The sequence below is a fragment of the Gobius niger genome, assembly GCF_951799975.1.
Source record: "Gobius niger genome assembly, chromosome: 7".
In the NCBI taxonomy this organism is placed as follows: Eukaryota; Metazoa; Chordata; class Actinopteri; order Gobiiformes; family Gobiidae; genus Gobius; species Gobius niger.
The window spans coordinates 19,950,490-19,974,532 of NC_136858.1; the positions used below are offsets into that span (position 1 = coordinate 19,950,490).

At 42.7% G+C, this 24,043-nt stretch overlaps 2 protein-coding genes across 3 annotated transcripts in view; one reads left to right on the forward strand and one right to left on the reverse strand.

Annotated features, from left to right (window-relative positions):
• akt3a (v-akt murine thymoma viral oncogene homolog 3a) overlaps positions 1-22,233 on the forward strand; it is a 52,202-nt gene extending 29,969 nt beyond the window's left edge. For both annotated transcript variants that reach the window (XM_079559641.1, XM_079559642.1), the window contains exons 4-14: positions 561-672; positions 3,644-3,788; positions 3,973-4,104; positions 4,191-4,256; positions 5,137-5,205; positions 9,610-9,732; positions 11,451-11,579; positions 15,693-15,907; positions 15,976-16,063; positions 17,802-17,904; positions 18,434-22,233. In XM_079559641.1, the coding sequence (XP_079415767.1) occupies positions 561-672; positions 3,644-3,788; positions 3,973-4,104; positions 4,191-4,256; positions 5,137-5,205; positions 9,610-9,732; positions 11,451-11,579; positions 15,693-15,907; positions 15,976-16,063; positions 17,802-17,904; positions 18,434-18,519 (1,268 nt within the window). In that variant the 3' untranslated portion in view covers positions 18,520-22,233. The remainder of the gene's footprint in view (positions 1-560; positions 673-3,643; positions 3,789-3,972; positions 4,105-4,190; positions 4,257-5,136; positions 5,206-9,609; positions 9,733-11,450; positions 11,580-15,692; positions 15,908-15,975; positions 16,064-17,801; positions 17,905-18,433) is intronic.
• Positions 22,234-22,361: 128 nt separating this feature from the next.
• The window catches only part of sdccag8 (SHH signaling and ciliogenesis regulator sdccag8), a 34,574-nt gene continuing 32,892 nt past the window's right edge, over positions 22,362-24,043 (reverse strand). Inside the window, exons 17-18 of the mRNA XM_079559500.1 lie at positions 22,710-22,836; positions 22,362-22,414 (exon numbers count right to left, since the gene is read on the reverse strand). Coding sequence (XP_079415626.1) covers positions 22,376-22,414; positions 22,710-22,836 — 166 coding nt within the window. The 3' untranslated portion in view covers positions 22,362-22,375. The remainder of the gene's footprint in view (positions 22,415-22,709; positions 22,837-24,043) is intronic.

Genomic DNA, 24,043 nt, shown 5'->3' on the forward strand with positions numbered 1-24,043 from the left:
CACTTTGTGTACTGTCTTATGCATTTGTATGATAATAGCCTACTATATTGCCCTTTGTCACAAAACAACTCCCCACTCCACATATTTACCACATGAACACGGAGCTGCAGAACACCACATCTCTTACTCCTCCCTGGGAATAATGAGCCACTTTTGTCTGAATTTAAGTTTAATAAGTTCATCTGGATCCTGTCACGGCATTGCACAGAAACAGAACAGAAAAATATTCATGAAAAAAGTGAAATTTAGCTTGCATTGGTACAGATGGTACAGATTTACAGCTGCATATCCACACAACATTTTTCCCATGTTTTCCCACTTCCTGAACAAAATGCAAGTAAATTAGGAATCTTTCAAAGCTTATCATTTTAGTTTCATGTCCTCAAAGAACTCCTGATTGGAAACACTTCTTTTTAGTTAGTCTGACCCAGTGCAAAACTCCAGTGTCGTGTCTTCTATCTGTTTAAATGTGAATGTATCAAAACCTTTTCCTATAAAAAGGTAAACATATTTTTGTGAAGTATAGTGTCAGGAATAAACAAGATATTTGCTCTTTGCAGAATGTCAGTTGATGAAAACAGAAAGGCCCAAACCGAACACCTTCATCATTCGTTGTCTCCAGTGGACGACTGTCATCGAGAGGACCTTCCACGTAGACACTCCTGATGAACGGTATGTTTTATTTTTAACTTCTAAAGCCTTCAGATTATTCTATAAATTTGTTGTTCCTGTTTATTCTTTTAAAGTCTATTCACACATGTGGCCGACTAATTATCAACAGGCTCACAGACAATGGTTAGCGGTGTAACATGTGAAAGCGTTTGTCTTTTTCTGTCAGGGCGTGCATGTGTGTGTGTGTGTGTGTGTACGCGTGGAATAAAAGCAGGTGAGGCAGAGCGAGCGGAAAGGAGACCTTTCAAGTTGCGTCGGCATAAATTCTCCAGCTGCTCGGCTCCTTTCTGAGGAGCTGAGGTGTTTATCTCCTGAAAATGAACAGCTTTGCCCAGTAGACCACAGATGCTTCTGCGCATCCTTTGAGTTTGTCTCTGTATGTTGCAGCTGTCTGTCCAACTTTGCCTTTCTTATATGTCGCGTTATAAGAGCGCAACATAATCAAATAGGAAACTGCGAGCATGTGTCCATTTTAATGACTGTCCGTTACTGCCGGTCAGCAAAATAAGAAGTCCCAGATGTTTCGCTTAGAGGAGTCTCTTTGCCATTGAAGTTAAGCAAGTTACTGTATCTGTCGCACTGTACCGAACTGGCAGGACTCCAGCTCTGGCAGCCCCAGCCGTTAGCGGAGAGGGGTGGCACGTGTTGGCACAGTGCCCGACTGTAGGCAGGCCCATTATCTCTCATTAGCAAAAAAACTCATTATACAAAAAAAAAAACACTCTTACCATGAGAGAGAGCATTTATCTGCCGCCTGACCTTGAGAGAGTTTTCCATTGCTTTTCATGTAGTTTGTGCACATCATGGCCGTCTCACAGCCACGACGCCATTGTCGCACATTAGCAAGTTTGCCCTTGTTTTGGAGTGTGTAGGGTACGTTCAGAAGTAAAAAAGCCAGTCAGATCTTTTAAAAACACACACACAGACAGCGCTGTTTAGATTCAGACGGATGTTTATCTCCAGATCCCTCAAGGAAACATATGGGCAAAACAAAACATGAGACACAGGGGTGATCATTTGGGAGTCAAACAGGTTTCATTATTACCATCCATCGCGGCTTCACAAGGCAAATGCATTTGAAAGTGTGTGCATGTAAATCCCAGCCTGCTTTTGAGGAGGATTTGACAATATTTGAATATCATCTCGGCGTCACCTCGATTCACTAAGTTTACAGTGAGACTGTAACCCCGGCATGTGGCACCAGCTTAACTCTGTTTGAGTGTAGATGAGGCAGGAAACCTTTAGACATTCTGAGGTTACCAAAGAATCCACAGGCACAAATGACATTGGATATTAAAATTTAAACCAGGAATGAAAATGAAATGTAACTTCTGCCATTACATTACCTTTACATAAAAGTTTGTGGCTTTTAGGCCCTATATCTGCCTTTTTTGTGTGTGTGTGCTAGTTGTGGTTCAATTTTTTTATTTCTCAATTCTTCGCAGCACATTTATTTCCTTTCAGGTATTGTCAAAGTAAAGCAACGACTGGCCCACTAGTTCACTGTTGATAAAAAGGCTTTATAATCGGAAGATCATAATGCTTTTAAAATGTACTAAAATTAATGGTATTCCAGTACAAAAAACCCTTAACTAATAGAGCGCAGCGTGACATATTGGGGGACTGACTGGTGATCATAATATTAATATATTTTAGGGATGGGACGATAATGAAATTTGGGGTCACGATTATCTTGGCCAAAATAAAATTGAGATAACATAATATCGTTATAATCGTATAATTTTTTTTTACCTATGGTTTAAAAATTAATTGAAACTGCAGTAATGTTGGGGATTGGGCAATGATTAAATATCCCTCTTCATTGTCTGTTGTAAATGTCATATTGAGTGAGTATTTAAAGGAACGCTGTGTAACATTTTGGACTATACTGTTCAATACAAAACATGCAGCTAATGAGCAGCTCGACACAGAAAATGCTATTTCTGCAGTGGGTAATCAAAGAATGGAATTGGATGAGGATCTAAGCTACTGAAATCTTAAATACTGCTGACTTAAGTCACATCTCCATGAAGACGCACCCACTCCCGGTAAAGTTACCGGCACTGGTTGTCTGGTGGATTTAGCGATTATCTTGTAGCGCGATAATCAATTTATCGCGATTAACAATATTATTGTTTATCGTCCCGTCCTTAATATATTTTGCCTCTGTAATTAGGCAAGAGGTGAATTCTTGTATCGGCCAGTTTAATATGTCAGACGACATGTTATGCAGCTTGTCCACAGGAACATCTTAAATTCATTATTTTTGTCTTCATGAGAACAGAAGGAAGCATGGGTCTGTGTGGGAAGTTGAATATCCATCATTATCACAGAGTAGCAGGTCTGCACATCTTGATGCATAGCTTGGCCTTCTGGAGGAGATGATGAACACTAATGCTTCCACACACACAATGCACGTGGCACTTTGGCTCAGCAGATGTTGAACAACAGCTCTAATGGAAAGTCAATGGGGAGGAACAGTGTTAGCAAACAACAGTGCATTGTTGCCTTCGCTGCTGGGTGTGCTTCCTTCCTCACACAGTGAAAGGCCCGGCACACGCTCGCGCACAGACTGGGTGGCATTAGTTCTGCTCCGTGATCATTGCTCATTTGGTTGAGTCTCTAGCTGACCATGTTGCCTCACCGCAGCACAAATAGGTGGTTGTGCTAATTGAAAAACATTGAAGGGCCTTTAGAACGGGGTTAAATGTTTTATTGAATACGCAGGTGTCTACTGTTGTGTGAACAGGTCTATTGTACAGTGGGAAATTACTACAAGGAGGAAACAGATTCATAATACTCCACCTCTATTTTACATGTAACAAAACAAACAGCAGAATTGTACCTGGCAAACGTATGTTTAGCAGTAGATCAGTTAAAAATGAATACCTTTCCAACATGAAAAATATATTCATAATTAATTCAGCTTCACCTAATTTAGGGCTGATGTTGATGTTATATTGTAATCCAGAGATGAGTGGACGGAGGCTATACAGATGGTGGCTGATAAGCTTCAGAGACAGGAAGAGGAAAGGATCCAGTGCAGTCCCATGTCCAACATCGACAACATGGTCGAGGAGGAGATGGACATCTCCACCACACACCACAAACGCAAGGTACTGTGCACTTAAGGGTTCAAAAGAGTAAGAATCAGCCCAGCCTTATTGTTGCTAAGCCATGATCAGTTATTGAAGAGAATGTAATTGCACTATTGTTTGCTGCTTATTTCTTTGATCCTTGAGGGCCGTATAACCTGCAAGATTGTTTAAAAAGGTTTGAGAAGAAGATCTTGTTTTGCAGACCATGAGCGACTTCGACTACTTGAAGCTGCTCGGTAAAGGAACCTTCGGCAAAGTCATCCTGGTTCGGGAAAAAGCCAGTGGAAAATACTACGCCATGAAGATCCTAAAGAAAGAAGTCATTATCGCCAAGGTCTGGATATTTTTAGTATATTTCTCTTGCTTCCTCCACAGCCCATTATTGAATTATTTTTTGTGTGTGCCCCCTCACTGAAACAGGATGAAGTGGCACACACGCTCACAGAAAGCCGAGTACTAAAGAACACCAGACACCCCTTTCTGACGGTGAGTAGTCCAGGAACACCACCACCACCACATTGTTTTGTAGTTGGACATATGCACATGGGCAAACACATCTGTACAGGTGTACACTCCCCCACACTACTGCCATATTGATCTGTATATTCCTGCGTCGCTCTCCAGGGGCTAATTAAGCCTTACGCACCGAATCTTTCTACATTAAGGGCTGCATCTGTCGGTTTACCTTTGTTGTAGCCATACACATATTGCTAATTTCTAACATCCGTGACAACGCCTAACGCTACACACTTGACGTCTCGCGGATAATTACAGTTCACTTCTGAGTTTGCCCATGTCACACCTGCAGCAACAAAAGAGACGCCAGAACAACTGCTCTTTTGTTTAGCCGCTTCAAACGCAGACGCGGCGCACTCTCCCATCTTAATCAGCAATACCGGCTTACACTGTGAAGCTATGAGTGATCATGTTTTGTTGCTCCTGTGGCGTTGGTTCGGCAGGGGCACAGGCGGCTCGCTGTGTGAGAAATCGGCCGCTCATTCACTCTAAAATTACAGCCGGCGAAATTGAAAGACAACAATGAATCTATTCAGGTCATCGCGTGACTCTGCTTGTACCCGGGGCAGAGGTGTCCAAACTTCATCGTGGGTTGTTATGTTGAAGTGTTAACGCTGAGGACGAGCAGTGATGCGGTGAAACATTCATTCGGTTGGATTTAGCAGAGTTTTCAACATCACTGTCAGACTTTCATACAGGAACGTAAAATGCCAGCTCTGTCTCGGTCAGCAGCAGCAGCAGCACAGACAGCTTTTGATTGAGTGAGACAATAGTCGCACGTGAGAGTTTGTTTTGATGTCCAATCACATGGACAAAGTGCGTCATTGTTTGTTTTCGATTGTGTTTGCAGTCTCTGAAGTACTCGTTCCAGACAAAAGACCGCCTCTGTTTCGTTATGGAGTATGTAAATGGAGGAGAGGTAAGGAACGCATCAGAACACACACTCTGCGTGTACAGTGAGTGCGTTGGCACAGTGTTGACAGCCTGTGTGGGACACCTCCCATCAATGGCTGAACCCGTAAACCACAGCTTCACCACAATAACTGACAGCGACTTTGCTTCTGCTGCGAAAGAGATACATCGTGAGAATTTGGTTTTCTCTGTCTGTTGTTTACTTTTTTCTATGCTTTACTCGGCACACTAAAAACGAGCATTTCACCAAGGGGGAGGGGGAGAGTACTAGATGTTACTGCATTGCCTGCCCACTTTGGAAGGTCCCCAGATTCGGGCTCAAAACCACTTGTTCGGGACCGACTGATATATAAGCCGGTCGATACATAACATAACACAAGTTTGTTCTATTATATATATTTTATCTTGTACACTTTTTCTTATACTTTCGGGAATATATGAGTGTTTTGGTATCTGCTGATTTTTGACAAGCTCGATCTACAGTAACTACTATACATGAATGTCCAGAATAAATCAGCCCTATACACGCTGTCACAGTTCAACACTGACTGTATATTATATTTCTATATATTTCTATGATTGAAACCTTCACTATAATAATGAATGTTTAACTATTGGCTATTTGAGAGATAAAAAATAAAAAAACAGCAAATTAAAGGAACAGGCCACTGTTTTTCCATACTGAGATATGTTCTTAACTGAGCTTAGTTGATCTTAGTCTAGTCTGGTCTTTACATGTGTGCTCAGTCACGCAAAAAGACCAAAGATGTTGTTAGCATTTAGCCTCTCCTCCGCTCCTCTATGGGGCCAAATGGGGGTGAAGTTAGAAGCGACCAAGCTCTTCCACATTTCCCCGTTTTAAATACAGTTACGTGAGTAGTTACACCATCAAAGTATAGTTACACAAAATTAAACGATTTTCTAAGGGGTACTACATTGTAAGGCATAATCACACCTTAGGAGCGCTTCATCTACACAGTATTATCTTCACTTTACTGCGCGGACGTTGATTTGCTCCCCAGCAATCCCCTTCATATTGGTATTGGACGCCCCAAAAATCAGTTCTTACACTGGGTCGTATTGGGATTATAGTGCAATACTTTATTGGGGGATTAGATCAAGGGGGTATTGTCTGTAAAGAAGAAAAGCACAGTGTTTCACTGTCTGTATAGAAAGGCCATTCATACTTTTTTACCTTTTTTCTTCCCACAAAATATGTCTAAAACATAAAGCTTAACATAAAGCATAAAGCTGGGTCTGATGAAGGGCATGAGGCCCAAAACGTCACTTTAAATGGTGTAATAAATAAATAAAAACAATTGGGAGCTCTTACTGCTGTGCGGACCCTTGCTTTAAATCACTAAAACATAAAGCTTAACGTAATAATAAAACAAGATAACAACAAAAATACAAAGTGAAAGAAAACACAAAACAATCTAACAATAAAATGATAATTAATAATCATTCAGGCTGTTACAGTTAACACTCCACACTCACATTATTTAATAGGACAGGGCAAAACCTATGGGGAGTTTCTCTGATCAAGTGGCGTTTTGCAAATCATCAGAAATATGAAAAATTGCCACACACACACACACACACACACACACACACACACACACACACACACACACATGCACCCACACACACACACACACACACACACATTAGGGATGTACTCGGATGAACTCATATCTTCTGAACTGCAATTTCGACACTATCCCATAGATGGCACATCGCCCTGCCCTAATCAGAGACAGTCCAGTTAGTCACAGTCACACCACACAAGTGATTCATGAATAAAGTTTGATTAGTATCCAAAAAGTCTATAAGTATATTGGATAGTGTGTGTGTTTTCCGTGGACACACAGGAATGTTAAGCTAGAACAAACACTGTGCAGAACCTAAAGTTTGCCTCTTCGATTGCTTCCTAACACCGTTAATTTACCAACCAACTGTCGCCTGCTTCTTGCCTCTCTCCGCTTGTATCTATTTATGAACACACCTATGGGGCAGATAGAGCCAGGATGACATGCGGAAATGAAATGAGTTTGGAATCTCCCACTTTTCCATTTCTCAGATTTTTAATCGGTACATTTTCACAATCTTGATCCAATCCCTGGGAGTCGGCGTCACCTGCTCCCTCCCTGTTACTCTGAGACAGTTCAGCCAGCGCTGGCTCGGGCGAAAACGCACACATCAGAAAACATCAGACACACATCACGAGGCTAACACACACCTTTTTTTTTTGTACCTGAGCGGGCAAATTGTGACCACACAAACTCGCACAGTCGCACACCCCATTACGGAGCTGCCACAGTCACAGCTGCCAGTACACTGATGAAGGCCCACCTGTCGTGTTATACCTCTCTCACCGCTGCCACCGCAATCTCCATCTGAGCGAGGTGGTCCACGCGCATCACTCCGGCAGCCATATGCAAACCTCCCTCTGCAATAATGGAGAGAAGTGCGCCCCTGGGTCTCGTGGGTAATTTGTACAACTTGACTCATATGGCACAGCAGGCTGATGTCATGGCGGCTGCAGCTGGATGACAGAGAGAGGAGGCCCGAGTGGGACAGAGGAGAGCGGGATGAACTGAGTCCCTAAAACTTCAAATGCAGTAGTTTGGTTGCAAATTTTACGTATTGAAATTGTGATTAAGTTTGCAATTTTTTTTTTAACTAAAAAACTAAAAAAAAAAAAATGTTGACTGTGTGCATTTGAAATGTCCAGGAGCTTCATATTTGAGAGAAAACATTTACTGCTAAATTATTACAAGAAGTATATGCATTTTAGGACATGTTTGTAGAGGTGTAGCCGACTGAGCAAAAGTCTTTTTAATCAATGCAATCTTTGCAAATTACTAATTGCAACCGTTCAAATTGTGATTCATCGAGCAGCCTTTAAGAGACTTCACAGAGTTTAAAAATGTTAAAACTAAGTATTTTCCTCCCCCTACATGTTCCAGCAATGTCCTAAGGTGTAGCATGAGCTCAGACCTGTTCACCACAACTGCCTCTGAAATCCTGCACTGTCACTCAGAAAGTTGTTACTTCGAGTCCAAAGTGCCGTCATGCACGAGCTTAATATTGAAACTGCAGTTACACAAGTAACTTCAGTAACTTAACCCCCCCCCCCCCCTCCCCCCAGAGGGACTACAGAAAGGAGTAATACAAGTGTTAATGAGATGATTGGGGGGTCTTTCATCTCCCCCTGGTGTCTCTGGCCAGAAAACCACACTTGCAGCTTTCCTGCACCGGGTCGAAGGCCCCAATACGCACTAATAGAATCACGAAGAAGAAGCTAACAGACAAACGGGGCAAAGCTAACTGCGGGCTAGCCTCACTTAAACAATATTTACAGCGAAGTTTGAGTAAAAAAAAATCATTTCCATTGTGTAATTGGATATCCCTCTCTCCTTTTGTCTTTTCTGTCAGCGTAGTATTTACTCTCACAGACAATTAATGAGCAAAAAAACGTAGCATGCTACAACACCTGCAGTGACGCTTATGGCCTCTAGGGGCATGAGTTACTTAGTACTGCTTTAAGTACATTAAAGTTAAAACCTTCAAAACATAGGTCTGTCATTGTCAACAAGAATATAATATATGTACCAGCTGTGACCGGGCCTACAGCCGGGCCTCCACTGCTCTGACCTTATGAGCAGTTCCCATTGGCTCAGTAATAAAAATGGAGCTCTTTTTTTGTACGGAAAACAAGGCTATATCTTGGCGATGACATGCCACAACCTATACCGCATCCGACGTAATCATTGACAGACAATGTAAGTGCGTAGCCTGTGTCACACGGCCATAGTCCGTGCAGTGTGTCAGGAAAACGTTAAATTCCACAGCACTGCCCTACCCGGAAACAGCTGTGCTTTATATTATGAGATATAATAATCTGTCTGCGAACTGTTTCATCCTGTTAAATCTATAATTTCCTTATTTTATTATTGACTTCATTTTTCCAAACTATAGCAGCAAAATGTCATTACTCCGTGTGCCAAAAGTGTGGATTTTTGGGGGAAGGAGGCAGTTATTGGCAGCGTCGGGCTCTATCTTTAACTTGACTAGTGTTTTGATTAAAACCTTGATTTGGCCCTGTCACCAAACTCCGATCAGAACGGTGCCAATGCCGCCCAGAGGGTAGCGCAGAAGAGGTATATGTGCTGGAGAAGAGGCGCCAGCTGCCGAGCGCCGCCACCCTCCCTCCTCCGAGACACCCCCCACCAACACCGCCCCGCTCCAAACCCTCCCCTCCGCTATCTATCATCTCAATATGGTGCGGGCAGCCAGTTTGTGTTGTGCTAATTTCCTTCAATAAATCAGTAATTATTGCTGCGCTGTCCCCCTCCCTCCCCGTTCCTCTGCCGTTCGTGCAGTGACCCTCGTCTTCCTCTCTCCACAGCTGTTTTTCCATTTGTCCAGAGAGAGGGTGTTCTCTGAGGAGCGCACGCGCTTCTACGGAGCCGAGATTGTGTCTGCGCTGGACTACCTGCATTCAGCCAAGATCGTGTACCGAGACCTCAAGGTAAACGCAGAGAGAAAGCTCACATACATGCAAGAAATGAGCAGTTCCAAAATGACCGATATTTGGCTGAGGAGAGTGAAACTTCAGAGAGCTCAAGCACACAGTTGGGCTTCACGATTTTGGATAATGAGCTAATTGCAATTTCTATTGAATTATTGTGATTAGGATTAGATTTGTAACTAATTTTTAAATAATCAGTTCACTGTGCTCACTTTAAACATGTACAGGAGCATTAGCACTTAAAAGAAGAAATATGAATTACTAAACTGTTATAAGAATCACATGCATTTAGCCAGTGTCGGACGTCTAAACTTCAAGGCTCCTTAAAGACGGTATTTACTTGTTTGGAAAATATATATCGTGCTGCCTAAATAATTGCAAGGGAATTTCATTGTGTTTACGATTAACTGTGCTGCCTTGGTACACAGTAAAACTGCTATTAATATAGGTTTGTACTTAACAAACTACAATTATTTGCTAAATCGGTTAGTACTCCTATCAAGGCTATATTAATATCTTACCACCCGCCTGAACTAAGCACATTTGGCTTTACCCAAATCTAAAAGCTTAAAAAACGCAACAAAAAACGACAAAAACGTGCTGGAAACACAACAAAAAGCAATGACAAAGTATCAAAAACCGACACAAACATCAAAAACGCTTAAAAAATGTGACAAAAATGCGGCGACAATGTGACGACATAGTCACGATCACTTTTGTAGGTCTTAGCTTTCAAATGAGGCATTACACTGTTGCTCTCCAGTCAAGAAGCTTTTAGATTTGAGTAAAGCCGAGCTGGAGAAAGGGCGGGTGGTAAAAAGTTAATGAATGAATGAATGAATGATTTGATCTTTTATTTAAAGTGTCACACACACATGCTCAGCCCATTTGGGTTTATACAACACAACAATCGTTTTCCCAAATACAACAAATACATAATTTTGACTCAGGATACAGGAGTTTTCTGTCTCAATGTGAACATTTTTTCCACTCATTTTGACAAAATAAACATCTATATATATCCAATTTAATCTACCGCCTTCATACAGTCAGAACAAATCAGGATTTTGACTATGAACCTCCAACAAATCTCTACACATAACATAATGGACAAGAAAACAAGACATGAAATACCTTCAACTGTGTCCAAATGGCACCGAGCACCCTGTTCCCTGAGGAGCTCCTGTGTAGTGACCCGCCTCCACCTCTAGAGGCAGCACTCCTGCACTGCACTGGGCTGTAACTGCTTACTCCAAAAGCCTCTCAACCTCATTAGTTTCACAATTGCCTGCAGTAACATTCACATTTGTGCCTAATCAAGCACTAATTTCAAATGTTCATATTCGTGCCAGTCAATATAGTTTATTTTCTCAAGCGAACAGGTGAGACGGTTTGTGTGGATGTTGGATAAACGAGCACAGAGGGAGAAAGGTGTGCACAGCGATGCCTCTGTCTGAATATGTGCCTGGCAGCTTTGACCTCAGCCCCAGTCACTCACAGCAGCCAAGAAAACAATAAGAAAGCAGCCCACAGTGAGACAACACTAAAAATGAGAGGCTCTGTGACGCTCATGAAGTTTAAATGCCTCTGTACACGAGTCTAGTGCCACTAGTGTTTCAGTATGGTAATAACAGCCTCTCTCCCAAGTACATAATTATAGGATTTTACTCCCTAATTTTTAATTGCGGGACTCATTTTTCTCTGCTTTGTTTTTGCAGTTAGAAAACCTGATGCTCGACAAAGATGGCCACATCAAGATCACTGATTTTGGCCTGTGTAAGGAGGGTATCACAGACGCTGCTACCATGAAAACCTTCTGTGGGACGCCGGAGTATCTCGCCCCTGAGGTAACACCTCTCCTCCACTCCTCTGTTCTCTCTCTGCCATTGTTCTGCCTCACACTTCCGCTCTACGCACTTTGTCTTTCTCTAAAACGTTACATAATCGGCATTGTGAGTTTACTGTTAACAAGCTTTCTCCACAAATGCCAAATACTTTCTATGTCGCAATATTCTGGTATTAGTTACTGTACTACACAGCTTTATGAATCAGGGCTAAAGGGGGATTTTGACCTTTTCACGAGGCCTAATTTTGCAGTAATTTGGCGATATATTGTGCAGTGATAATGAACAGTAACTTCACCACGATCTGAGCTGACTTACAATACAACAAAAACAATAGTTTGCAGATTGAGGGTCTTTGACAATCTACAAAGCCAGCTCTAAAAAACATGATTCCACTTCTTCTTAACCTGCGTATGAGCCCATTAGGGGAGTCCAACCCAGTTTAGTACATGACAAAGGCTTGGAACGGCGTGAATGATAAATGACACAGATTGCATTGGCGGGTATGTTGAGTAAACTGAGTTCTGTAAACTGTGCAGATTGTCAGAGGCTTTGTACTACATAAAAGCATCTGCAGCATCCACAGGCGGTCCGTCCATTAGGCAGTGATTCTGTCCCACTCAAGGATTCGCTGGGAAGGCCCGTGTGAACCGCGGGACGCACAGTGCCCACCGCACTACACACATTCAGGCTGATGCGTTCACCTACAGGGATAATGCTTTACAGATAAAGAGGCAGTTTGAGGCAGGTGCCACTTTCAAGCATTGATTGTAGTGTCTTTTATCGATTTGTTAATGTTGCTATTAATTCTCAAAGCGCATATTTTCTGATGCTTTTCTCTGGTGTGGAATATTGGCTGCCCACTAATTAAATAAGCTGTACATTCATGTATTCATACATATCTAACACATTCTTGTAGATTTGCTGCAGCTGTCCACCGGCCAGCTTTCCGCGCTGCCTTCTACCAAGGCCGCTAGATCAACTGGCGAGGTGCGCAGCTCTGTGGGTGGTGGAGATGTGGAGATGAGGGGACAGCCATAGTCTACTGTATATCCACTTGAAAAAGTATGGAAGACAATTTGGCGCAGCATTTTGTGCTTTTTTTTAGAGTCCCTTCCTTTGCGTGCCAAAAGCTGATTGGAGGCTGTTGGTTATTTTTCACAGGATGTGCGTTTATGTGTGTGTGATGCAGTAGAAAGTGCAGGCTAAAGCGAGGCAGATGGCGGCAGATGGGCGAGGTTGGAGGAAGGTGCTCGGAAAAAACCTGGAAATCTACACCAGCGCCGCCGCCACTCGCCCGCCTGCACGCTCTGCGCGCCCGCCCGCCCGCGTGTAAAAATAACACAGCTCCCTCAGAGCCAAGTTACAGAGATGCAAAGTAGACGGATTAAAGGGAGAAGGGGGTAAGATAGAGGAAGACGGGGAGGAGGGCAGTATTTCAGGGTTACATGAGTGAAAGGTCCTGTGTCATTAGAGAACTGTCCAGACCATTAACGTACACTGGACAGCAGAACAACTCCCCAGAGTCAAGCATTTCCCCCAAATCATTGTCAAACTGACTGATCTCAAGCACAAACAGGACTCGAGGCTAAATTAACAGTAAATAACTGTAAATGTCTTTAAATCCACTCTAGATCTACCCCAATCCCAGTGCAGTGGAGTTGTGCTTTTGGTGTTAGTTGGGCCCAGAGCAGATTTCCTGCTGAGGAGTTGGGCTGGGACAGCCACAGGCTGTGTGTGTTGTCCTGTCTCATGCCGTCCTGCCCTTGCTGCCAAGAGTCTGTCCCAAGAGGCTCTTGGACTCTGTCCCTCAGCTGCCACTGGACTGTCCCAACAGGGACAGCATAGATCAAACTAATGTACGTCTCTTCCTAAGTAGCTTCTGACTTTTGTCTTGTCCTGTTTTCTCTAAAATCATTTTTAGCATGCATCAGGCCTCTTTTAACTATTCACATCTTTTTCACACTTCATGTCCCGGGCTGGGCCTCGGGCAGTGGGGCAGCATCCTGGCTCTGTGTGGATTAATCTGCTCCCCGCTTGCAGCCGAGCTGCCACCACTATTCTAGTCCCAGGACAAAACACACACCTACTTTCAAAACATAATCTCTTGTGCCTGCTCATGCATGTACATACAATGTGTATTTAAAAGTGTTCAGAGGAAATTCACGTTAACCCTTTAGCCTCAGATTTGATACAGCGCTGATAACAATGGAGGCATTTTCAGTTTTTTCATAAAGCATTGTGTCTGTGCTCTTGCTGCAGGGACTGAACAACACCAAACGCCTCCTAGTTTGTCTCTGAAAACTTTATGAATTTGATGAGGACAGATAAATATTCCATCTGCTGTGTGTGTGTGAGCGTCTGACAGTCTCCCAGCAGCCTAAGCCAGTGTTATCCCTCCAGCCGTACCAATCAATAGAATATCTGGAGCTGGCGGCACACTTTGTTCCCCAGCTTGTGTCTGCAGCTGCCAACAGGGTGACCAGCTTAACGCACACACACTCTCACACACCGGCAGTGTGTGGAGACATGCAGCCCATGTTGACAGTACAAACTGAAGCAGCGTCTGCGTCATTAGTAGTTCAGAGTTAAGTGTGAGTTGAGCTGGAGAACGGACCAGCCGTGAGCGGTGAGATGCGGACATACCTCTATATCTACAAACAATGTAAAAACGTTACAACCACTTGTGTATCTCTGATGCTGTTATGTCGAGAGAATGTTGTTTACAGCCACAGAGACCCAGTTTATAATATGTGTACTTTAACTGCAGTTTGGTCGAGCAGGTTTTATTTATCCTATTCTGAGCGCTTCATTTGAATCTATTTATTCACTTGTGTGTGTGCATCTGCCAGCTGTCCCGTAGTTTTTATCGCGGCGTATCCGTTCAGTCAGTGCGTACATTATATTTTTAAACCACTTGATTTCTGTTTCTTGCTGTTTGGTCAAAAATCTGTTTGCATGTCTATATTAATGCGTGTTAGCGTGTGGCCATGTCCACTCAGCCTGCTCCATTATTTACAGTGATGTTATTATTATTGGCGAGATGTGCAGCATATGCCGCGCTGGCCCCTCTCCAGATCAGCTTGTCACTCATGCACACCAGAGTACAGTGCACACTCATTACTGTGCAACATGTTAATAAGCTTATTATGTTAATAGGGGCCTCGACGGCACCTGAAACACTTCCTTTTCCTTGTTCCTTGGTCTTCCGTAGCGGAGCACGAGGATGAAAGGCAAGGAAGGAAGGATGTGATTAGAGGACGCAGAAGTTAGGATGACACAAGCGCTCAGGAGCTGGAAGCAGATTCTTAGTCTCGACGTGAGGCTTTGATAAGGGAGCGAGTAGTTCCTCCAGCTCATGGCAAGAGCACACAGCGTCCCAGTGCGGTGAACTCAAAGGTGGACAACCCTGACCCGCACAGAATGCTCCTCCATCCAGGGACGCTCTCCTGTCTGCTCCTGCCAGCCGCGGTTTAAGTGTCGTTGGCTTTGGTTCACGGTGGACGCATTTGTGGTCCTCTGAAGACCTGCCATTCCGTGATGTTAACGTCTGCAAACAACTCCAAAAAAAGTTGCAAATAAAAACAGATGGCAATTACTGTAAAAGATCATGTTTCATTCACACTTGGCAACAAGCACAAAATCAGCTGTTCGAACTGATATTGCTAATCTCTTTTATTGAATTTTATGGGATATGATACATAAGTTACAGAAAGGTAAATTGTTTTGTTCATTGGTAACACTGCTCTGGAGTTATTTTCAGTTTGTATGTAGCATGTTTGTAATGACATGAAATATAAAACAAAGCCAACCAATAACGCTAGAATCTGTAGTCTAATGTAGTTTAGGATTTGATTCAGTAAGTGTTAAATTAAAATCTTTTGAGCTAACTTTATCTCGTGGCCCACAGCGTTTCGTTATCTGTGCTTACAAAGCCGTACCTTCATTCACAGCTTTTCTTCCCAGCTTCATCTGTCACTTAACAAAACACCTCGGAGCTGCAACCCAATAAAATTAGTGCTGAATAAAAGCATATGCCAGCTAAAACGGAATAGCCTCGTAAAATGGCGGCAGTAAAAAAAAAAAAAGGAATGCGTTTGTGTGTGCGCTCCCCAGGTGTTGGAGGATAACGACTACGGGCGAGCGGTGGACTGGTGGGGCCTTGGAGTGGTCACGTACGAGATGATGTGCGGACGGCTGCCCTTCTACAACCAGGACCACGAGAAACTGTTCGAGCTCATCCTCATGGAGGACATAAAGTTCCCACGCACGCTCTCATCCGACGCCAAGTCTCTGCTGTCCGGCCTGCTCATCAAAGACCCCAACAAGAGGTCAGCAGGGTTTACGAGAGGAGCCATGTTAGTCAAATATACAGTCAAGTAACTTTTCTATTGGCCAGGCTCGGGGGAGGACCTGACGATGCAAAGGAAATCATGAGACACAGTTTCTTTACTGGAATCGACTGGCAGGACGTCTATGATAAAAAGGTATGCATTGATAAGAACATGATGAGGGTCATAAAGGGGTTGTAAGAATACATTTCACTCTGTCCATTGTTAAGGTTATTGTTGACTTTAGGGGCAGAAAAGAAAACCAAGGCTTACCCATATAATGATTATAGCTTATCCTTCAGCTCTCCTTATGAGTCCTACTTGTAGAGGCTCTTATTAACCTCCTGTGCCTCATACAGCGACTCACACATGAACAGGAAGTGCATAGACCGACCCTGCAGACACATGGCAGGGCATAACGGAGGTGTAACATGCCCCCTGTTCAACCCCAGGCCCATTTACAAATATTTACATCAGCTTGCCTTCATCATTGTAGAATCAATGCAGTGACTGTAGTCGATTTTGTACAAGAAATATCTCATCTATAGTAAGTAAGTTCTGGAAGCATTATTATTGTAGCGTAGCCTGCTCCTTTATGTGCTTTTATTTGTTGTTCTGTCATTATATATAATTTTGGATGAATCGGAAATATAAACAAAAGGAAGGATTTTTGGCCCATACGCTTTGACAGGACAGCTCAGAGTGAAAGGGAGGAGAGACATTCAGCAAAGTCTCGATCGCACGACGCTGAGGTTGGAACAGTGTTCATGCACATAGCAGCAGCTTTACACCACTGGACCGCCAGCTTTGTCATACAAAACGTTTCTTGTTCGAAGTTGATTTCAATGGTGCAACGTTTCTAAGTGTCCAAAGTTTAGGATCAGCCTCCACAGAAGGGGTGCGGTGTGGAGTGGACAGGAGTGCATGCAAAATATATGTTTGCTGCCTGATTGTTGGTGTGTGCTGTGTGGCCTGGTCCGGTTGGGGACAGAGGATGGAAATGAGCTTTTTTTTAAGTATATTGTACTTGTTGTAAAATATAAATAAATACAAATACAAGCTACTCCAGTCCACACACTTCAGAAGTTGTAGTCGGATTTTAGTCCACAGTTAGTCCAATTCCATTTCCTAATTTGCTTAACAGAAAAGGCCAGTTTTTTCATACTGGGATATGTTCTTACCTGAGCTTAGACGAGTTGATGCGTAACTGTCTGGTCTTTACGCGTGCGCTCAGTCACGCAAAAACAGCACAGACGTTGTTAGCATTTAGCCTCTTCTCCTCTTTGTAGCCAAACGGGGGTGAAGTTAGAAGCGACTAAGCTCTTCCACGTTTTCTCTATTTAAATACGGTTAGGTTCGACGTCCGCACAGTAAAGTCGATGTGCTCCTAAGGTGTTATTACGCCTCACAATACAGTTCCCCTTTTTATCCGCTTAGAAAATCGACATGTTTCATTTTGTGTAACTATACTTGGATCATGAAAACGCTCACGTAACCATATTTAAATAGGGGAAACGTGGAAGAGCTTGGTCACTTCTAATTTCATCCCTGTTTAGCTACATAGAGAGCAGGCGGCTAAATGCCAACAACGTCTGTGCTGTTTTTGCGTGACTGAGTGCAAGCACAAAGACAAGACAGGTACGCATCAACTCTCAGCTCAGGGAAGAACATATCTCAGTATGGAAAAACTGTGGCCTGTTCCTTTAACGCAGTGTATAGTAGTTCAATAGAAATAGTGAATTGAATTTGCCTGTGTTTTGTTGATTCGGTGTCTGCTACAATTGTCGGTGTAGATAATATCTGGTAGGATGACAATTAGTTTCATGCACTATAGATTTCAAAGCTTCTGAGTTACATTCCTTCATTTCTGAATGTGTTGTTTATTCTCTCACAGCTGGTCCCTCCCTTTAAGCCTCAGGTGACGTCAGAAACAGACACCAGATACTTCGACGAGGAGTTCACGGCACAGACCATCACCATAACTCCACCAGAGAAATGTCAGTCTCCTCGTGTGTACAGTATCTTTTTTTTTTCATTCGTAAGAACAAACCATGCTCTCCAGATTCAGCCGCAGCCAGTTACTTCTCCACACTTGCATCAGTGGAATCAGTAGTCTTGTAGGCCCTCCTCTCGCTTCTCCACTAAATGAAGTGGGATGAACCAATGCAGTTAGACGTGTTGTTGTGTTTATTCTAGTGTCGGAGTAATAGCCCTCGGGCCACATGCGGCTCTTCACAAGCTTTTGAAAAAATCCAGATACGGGTTTTATCAAGTGTTCGCCACTGAATTATGCATGAGGGGAACCCAATGTGTTTCTGCGCTTTTAACAGCGAGGTTCTGCTTATTTTGTAGGTCGCACATCAGCTAGTTAGCGGGAAATTGGCACATAAAAGACACAGTCGCTAATTGAATCATTTATGTGTAAATCAACTGCAGAATAAAGTGCCACAGAGCAAGAACTTGGTGTTTTGTGTTAAACAGTAGACACTTTGTGATGCAAGGCGAGTAATTTCGATGTGATTTCAGTTGACGAGGACGGGATGGACTGTCTGGACAATGAGAGACGGCCGCACTTCCCACAGTTCTCCTACTCGGCCAGCGGGCGGGAGTGAAAGCCACCGCGGGTCGTCATTGTGGGACTCTTGCCTGACTGGAAGGATTTTTTACCTTTCTCATCATTACTCCCCTCCTCTCATTTTCACCCCTCACCTGTATTTTTCACATTGTCGTGAAGAGATACTTTACATCATCCAAAAATCGCTCAACTGGTCTGATCCCTCATTGGTCGCCGCGGGCAGACGGGGCATCAGCGCCAACCTGCTGTGATTTGAGCCGCTCCTCCAGTGAACCAAACACGGCGTTCAAGTAAATGTTTGTAATTCTGTTTTTTTTCTTATTTTTTACAATAGAAACCGAGTGTATTCAACTCAAAACTGCCATAACTGGTTGTATCTCAGGCTTTTTCGTGAGTAGACGGATTCAATCCTTGCAGAAAATACACAAGGATTGAATGAAGAAGCAGCTGAAAATAGTGAAAATCACACCCACCTCATACTGTAGACACAAGCAGGATGCGACTCAGGTTTTGCTCCGTGCAATCCATTCTTATTGTTGCTGCTATTACAAGTACTACAACTACTACAGGTACTACCACAGCTCCTCCTACTCGTAGTCCCGCTGCGACTAGTGAAAACCCGGTGCTAACGCTATACAGGCTTGATGCTGCAGGTCATAACGCACGCGACAGCTAAGCTAACATTGTACAAACCTATGTTACAACTGCTATTAGAACAGCTTTGTGAGTATATATATAGAAACGGAGCGCCACTCAACTCACAGCACGTCCGATCGCTGATGCTCCTCTGAGTCATTACCCACAATGCAATGCAGTTCTCAGAGGTGAAAATAAGAGGTTCTCCCAAAGTTTTTTTTTTCTTCTTTTTCTATTTATTTATTTAAAAAGTCCCTCTAAATCCCCTCCGACAAAAGGGAAAACAAACAAAAAGACGGTACTTCGTGTCCATGTAGGAAAAGCTTTACTGTGACATATTGTTATCATGGCTCCAAGAATGAAATGGATCTTTCTAATGTGACAACTAATGTACTGATAATAAGCGAGGGGTTTTTATCAAAGGGTTTTTTGAGAATTTGTTGAGGTATGCATCAACAATTTGGGTTTACACGAATCACAGCAATTGCTACTATATATATATATGTTCTATTTATTGTTCATCGGTTTTATATTTAACTTTTTCTATTGTATTATTCTATAAAAAAAAAAGGAATGATGTTATTTCTTAGGGCTGAGTGAAAATGGCACCTCAAGAAAAAAAAAAGAAAAAAAACATGGCTGAAGAATGTAGGAGGGAAAGCGGATCGCCTTCCTGCTCCATTGTGTTTGTTTCTTTGTGTTTTGTGACCAAAATGTGACAATGAGAGGCGGACAGGACGCTTTCAACGCAAACGATGAGCTATAAAATGTATTCAACTTTATTTTATATAAATATATATATATATGTCAAGATTGTGACGGCTTGGATTATATGGGCTCGTGGATGTTGAGAGGAAGGGAGATGTTTCAGAGTTTCAAACCGCAGCGCGATGAATGTAAAGACTTGCAAGTGCTTTCAGTGAGATAATGGTTGAGGCATGTCGCTTGAAAAGTCATTAATCTCTGTCGATTTGTCTTCGAGGCGTCCTGTCCCGTCTCTCCGGTCTGGACCTTGTTCGTGCTTGTCATGTCTTCCAGTCTGACCAACAATCTTAAAAAAAAAAAAATCCCCCCAAAAACTCCTGTCTTCACAAGCCGAGTAAGCCTTATGGTTTAGCTCAGAGAAAGTCAATGAACTTGTAACTTCCAGCACTTCAAGTACGGAAAACATATGCCAGTTATTCTTCTTTTCAATTAGCACCCAGACAAAGCATGTGTTCGTGTTCCTCGGTGAGAAAGATGTCACATAAGTTTGAGTACGAGGCGTAGAAACTGCATTCCAATGTATTTATTTGAATGTTTTATTATTATTGATGATAACTTGAATTTTTTCTAATTTATTTATTTGTTGTTTTAGCATAAAGGGGGTGTAGTTTTGTTTTCTGCAGACTTTCTGAAAAACAAATGCCTCCTTTATTCGTTTTTGTTACCAATATTTAAGATGTAATTCTCCGCTGCTCTTAACCACTCGCTTCACATCCATTGAACTGCTCTTAGCTCGCAGAGACGCTTCATGGCAGAATAAAAGGATGGCGCTGGCCTGCATGCTGTAGTCCACTGTCCGCACTACGCGGCCCGAGTCACAAGTCTCATGAAAAATACTTGAGTGAGATTGATCAATTGAGCCTGTCTGGCACAAGCCACAGTTCAAAATGACTACAAATCGCGCCCAGCTGGCAGCGGCGGTGGGCGCGCGCTGCCGAGTATTTGGACGGATTTCAGCTTTGATTTGACCCAGGTCTGCGGAGACGGAGGAGTTCTAGCTGTATGCGCAACTTTACGCCAAAATCATTAGAAACCAGAGTTCATCAAAACGCTGCTTTGTAGCTTTGGCAAAGGCACTTTCCCATTTCACTACCTTTCATAAGATTCAAAGGAATCAGACTCAGCTCTGTCTTCAAGAAACAGATTAGTTTTTTTTGTTTTTGAGAAAAGCAAGGATTTTAAAGCACATCTTTCCTCTACATCGCACTGTTAGCTTTGAAGCAAGAAGCTGTCAAAACCTGAAGGACAGTGTCTCTTTTGCCAGAGATGTCCAAATCAGAGTTAGCACTCGCCAGTAACTTGGTCAGTCTGAATGTTTGGAGAAGGCACCCACTGCAGATCCACTGATGTCTTTTGCTTTTTAAAGTTCTCTCGCCATCCAACTCTTCTCGTTAAGTCAGAAGTAAATGACGAGCTCAAAGAAACCGTTACAGTTCAGCAATCAGGAGACTTTTTCTCCATGTACACAGGTGGAGAAGGTGGATCTTAGTAACGTTACTCCTCAGTGCTGCTTTTCTCTGAACTGGGAATGTGAATTTGGGCACACTGGGGTAAACCAGTTACAGCTTTACAGTTTCCCCTTGACTTGTGTGAAAGCTCAGTTTCACTCCTAAGCTGCTGTTTCTACTTACATCTCTCACCGACAGAAGCCTCTCCAGTAGTATTTCCATTAGGAGTTTAACCCTCTTAAAGCTGCTCTGTAAATACATCACCTGCTGATAGTAACACAGCCCCCCTGTGTCAGACTCAAATACTTGGACTGATCTCTGTATTTGACCTCAAGTCTGAACCCCCTCTGTCTGTTTCATCTCTGGTACTCGTCTATTATCGTTCATAACAAGAAGCATGAGACACATTTATTAATAACATTCAAAAAGGCTAACAATACAAACTATATCAGATTTCTATGTCCAAATCTACTGTAGCTTTACAGTTCAAGTGGTTAGGTTTCCCGAATAAGCACTGTCCGGTCAACTTCATAAGGCGTCGTTGACTTTTGTGCAGTGCTGGGAACAAAGATTTTTCTCACAAAAGCAGATCTAACAGCCTGTCTGTCCCTCGTGCTGTCAGGATGCAGTGCTGCTGGCCACAGAGGCCGCCTCCATGTGAAAACAACGACTTACCATCGACATGAAGCTGTTTTTTACACTGTACATCCTTAGTATTTTTACACATGAAATGTATATGATAGGGATGCACATTATTTTCCTTCTTACAGACAGCTTCAATAAAGCACTATGTCAATCTGCTTCCCAGTGTGTGCCATCTTGTCTTTTTATATTCAGTCAGGAGACAATGTTAAGGTGTTCTGGTCCCGATCAGTGGAAGAAACTAATAGTAATAAAAAAGTCATAATTTTCCATCAAAACCGTAATAAATAAGTAACTTTAAATATTGTGAACTTAAGCAATTGAGCGCTCCTCACAATGCTTCAACTGGAACAAGGTGCTTGGGACATTTGGGCCATTGACCTCTTTGTTTTCAGCTGGTGGTCATGACGCTTGAACCTTGTCTTGTTTCACATTAGGAAGCTGTGAAGAAAAAGGAAAATCTCTTGTAAAACATGCACTTATCACAGGGATATTTATGGATGTTTCAGTTTGAAGTGTTTGTGTGTAAACTCCTTAAAGAACAGAAAACGTCATGCAAGTAAAAGTATAGATACCGGAGCAAAAAAAAACATACACAAATAACACATAAATCTACCCACTTCAAACTGTATTATTTCTTTCTTATAATCTGTGATGTTCCACCACTGACCATGGGTAGCCTTAAACTCCATTTCCTCTGCACTCACATTAAAGTTTATCTTAGGGGAGCGGGTACCTCTGAGCGTAGGTTGTGCATCTCCTCTGTGAGTGCGTTCCTCTCGTGCATCAGCTGGTTCTGTTTGGCCAGCAGCTCGCACACCTGCTGAGCGCTGCTCTGACAGTGACGGTCCAACTGCTGCAGCCTACAACATACACACAATATTGACTGAGGCGTCTCCTCCTGCCTCATATCAAACCAAATGTTGTCAATATTGGAAGAGAGAACAAAGAGCTTCTTAATGTCACTGGACTCATGTCACTCAAATAAAGACTTGACTGAAGGGGGAAGTGAGGCGAGCAGTGAGAGGAGAATGATGACAGGAAGTGCACAAAACCACATCATTATACATGGATAATAAAGCTTTTGGAAATCTGCAAGATATGTTAAAAACCTGCATTCATTGAGATGACAAATAACCTTGGATGGATATAAAAGTCTCGAATAATAAGAAAAGTATGAGGGAATATGTTATCTGAAATTAGAGGCATTTAACGCTAAAAAAAACATATCCAGGTACTGGCTAAAATGATGTCATATTTAGTTTAGGGGTAAATTCAAATAAAATGTGCAAAAACCTGCAACATTAAGCTCAATATTTTTGCTATTCTTTACAAAAGAGCTCAAATGTAAAGAACATTTTGAGCTATTTTGCTAAAAGATTTAAAAACAAAGCAATATGACTAAAGTGCCTACACTCCTTGCAGTGCCTATTGAAAGTGCAGGTAAAATGTTGTGAGAAAGTTTGCACAGTGTGCAGTTGTTGATTACTGGGACGTCCCAATTAGCGTGTCCTCGGTGACACCAGCGGGCCCCAGACAATGGGCTCTTTCAGGGTGCAGTGCGTGCTGGAGGTGCTCTTCCAGCTGGGACGGGTGTGTGGAGGGGCGCATCTCAGATATTTCCCACCAGCCTCCACCATTATGTCATTCACTCATTCACAGAGCAGCGGTGAACTCATTCACACAGCGCCGCGCAGGAATGCACATTAGCATAGAGCCATATGGAGACAGAGGTCTTACTCTGCGCATCAATAATGTTCTGATTCTGTGAGCAGGATTTTATTCGGGACAGAATTTAGGCATTTTTGTTTTGCTCCAAAAGAGGCCGAAACTCAGGGTTCAATCCTTCAACACATTCACCATCTCTACACCATTGCAATTAATGATCAATAAACACACAGATTACACAAGATTGATACTGTAGGACTGCGTAGATACAAACAGAATAAACATTTATCTCTATATGACTTTTACCCAAACTGGTCTTTGTCAGTGAAACCAGAAATTAGCGGAAACATGTGTTATATGGGCAAAAGTACTATCACTATTATTTAGTAGTACTTTTATTAC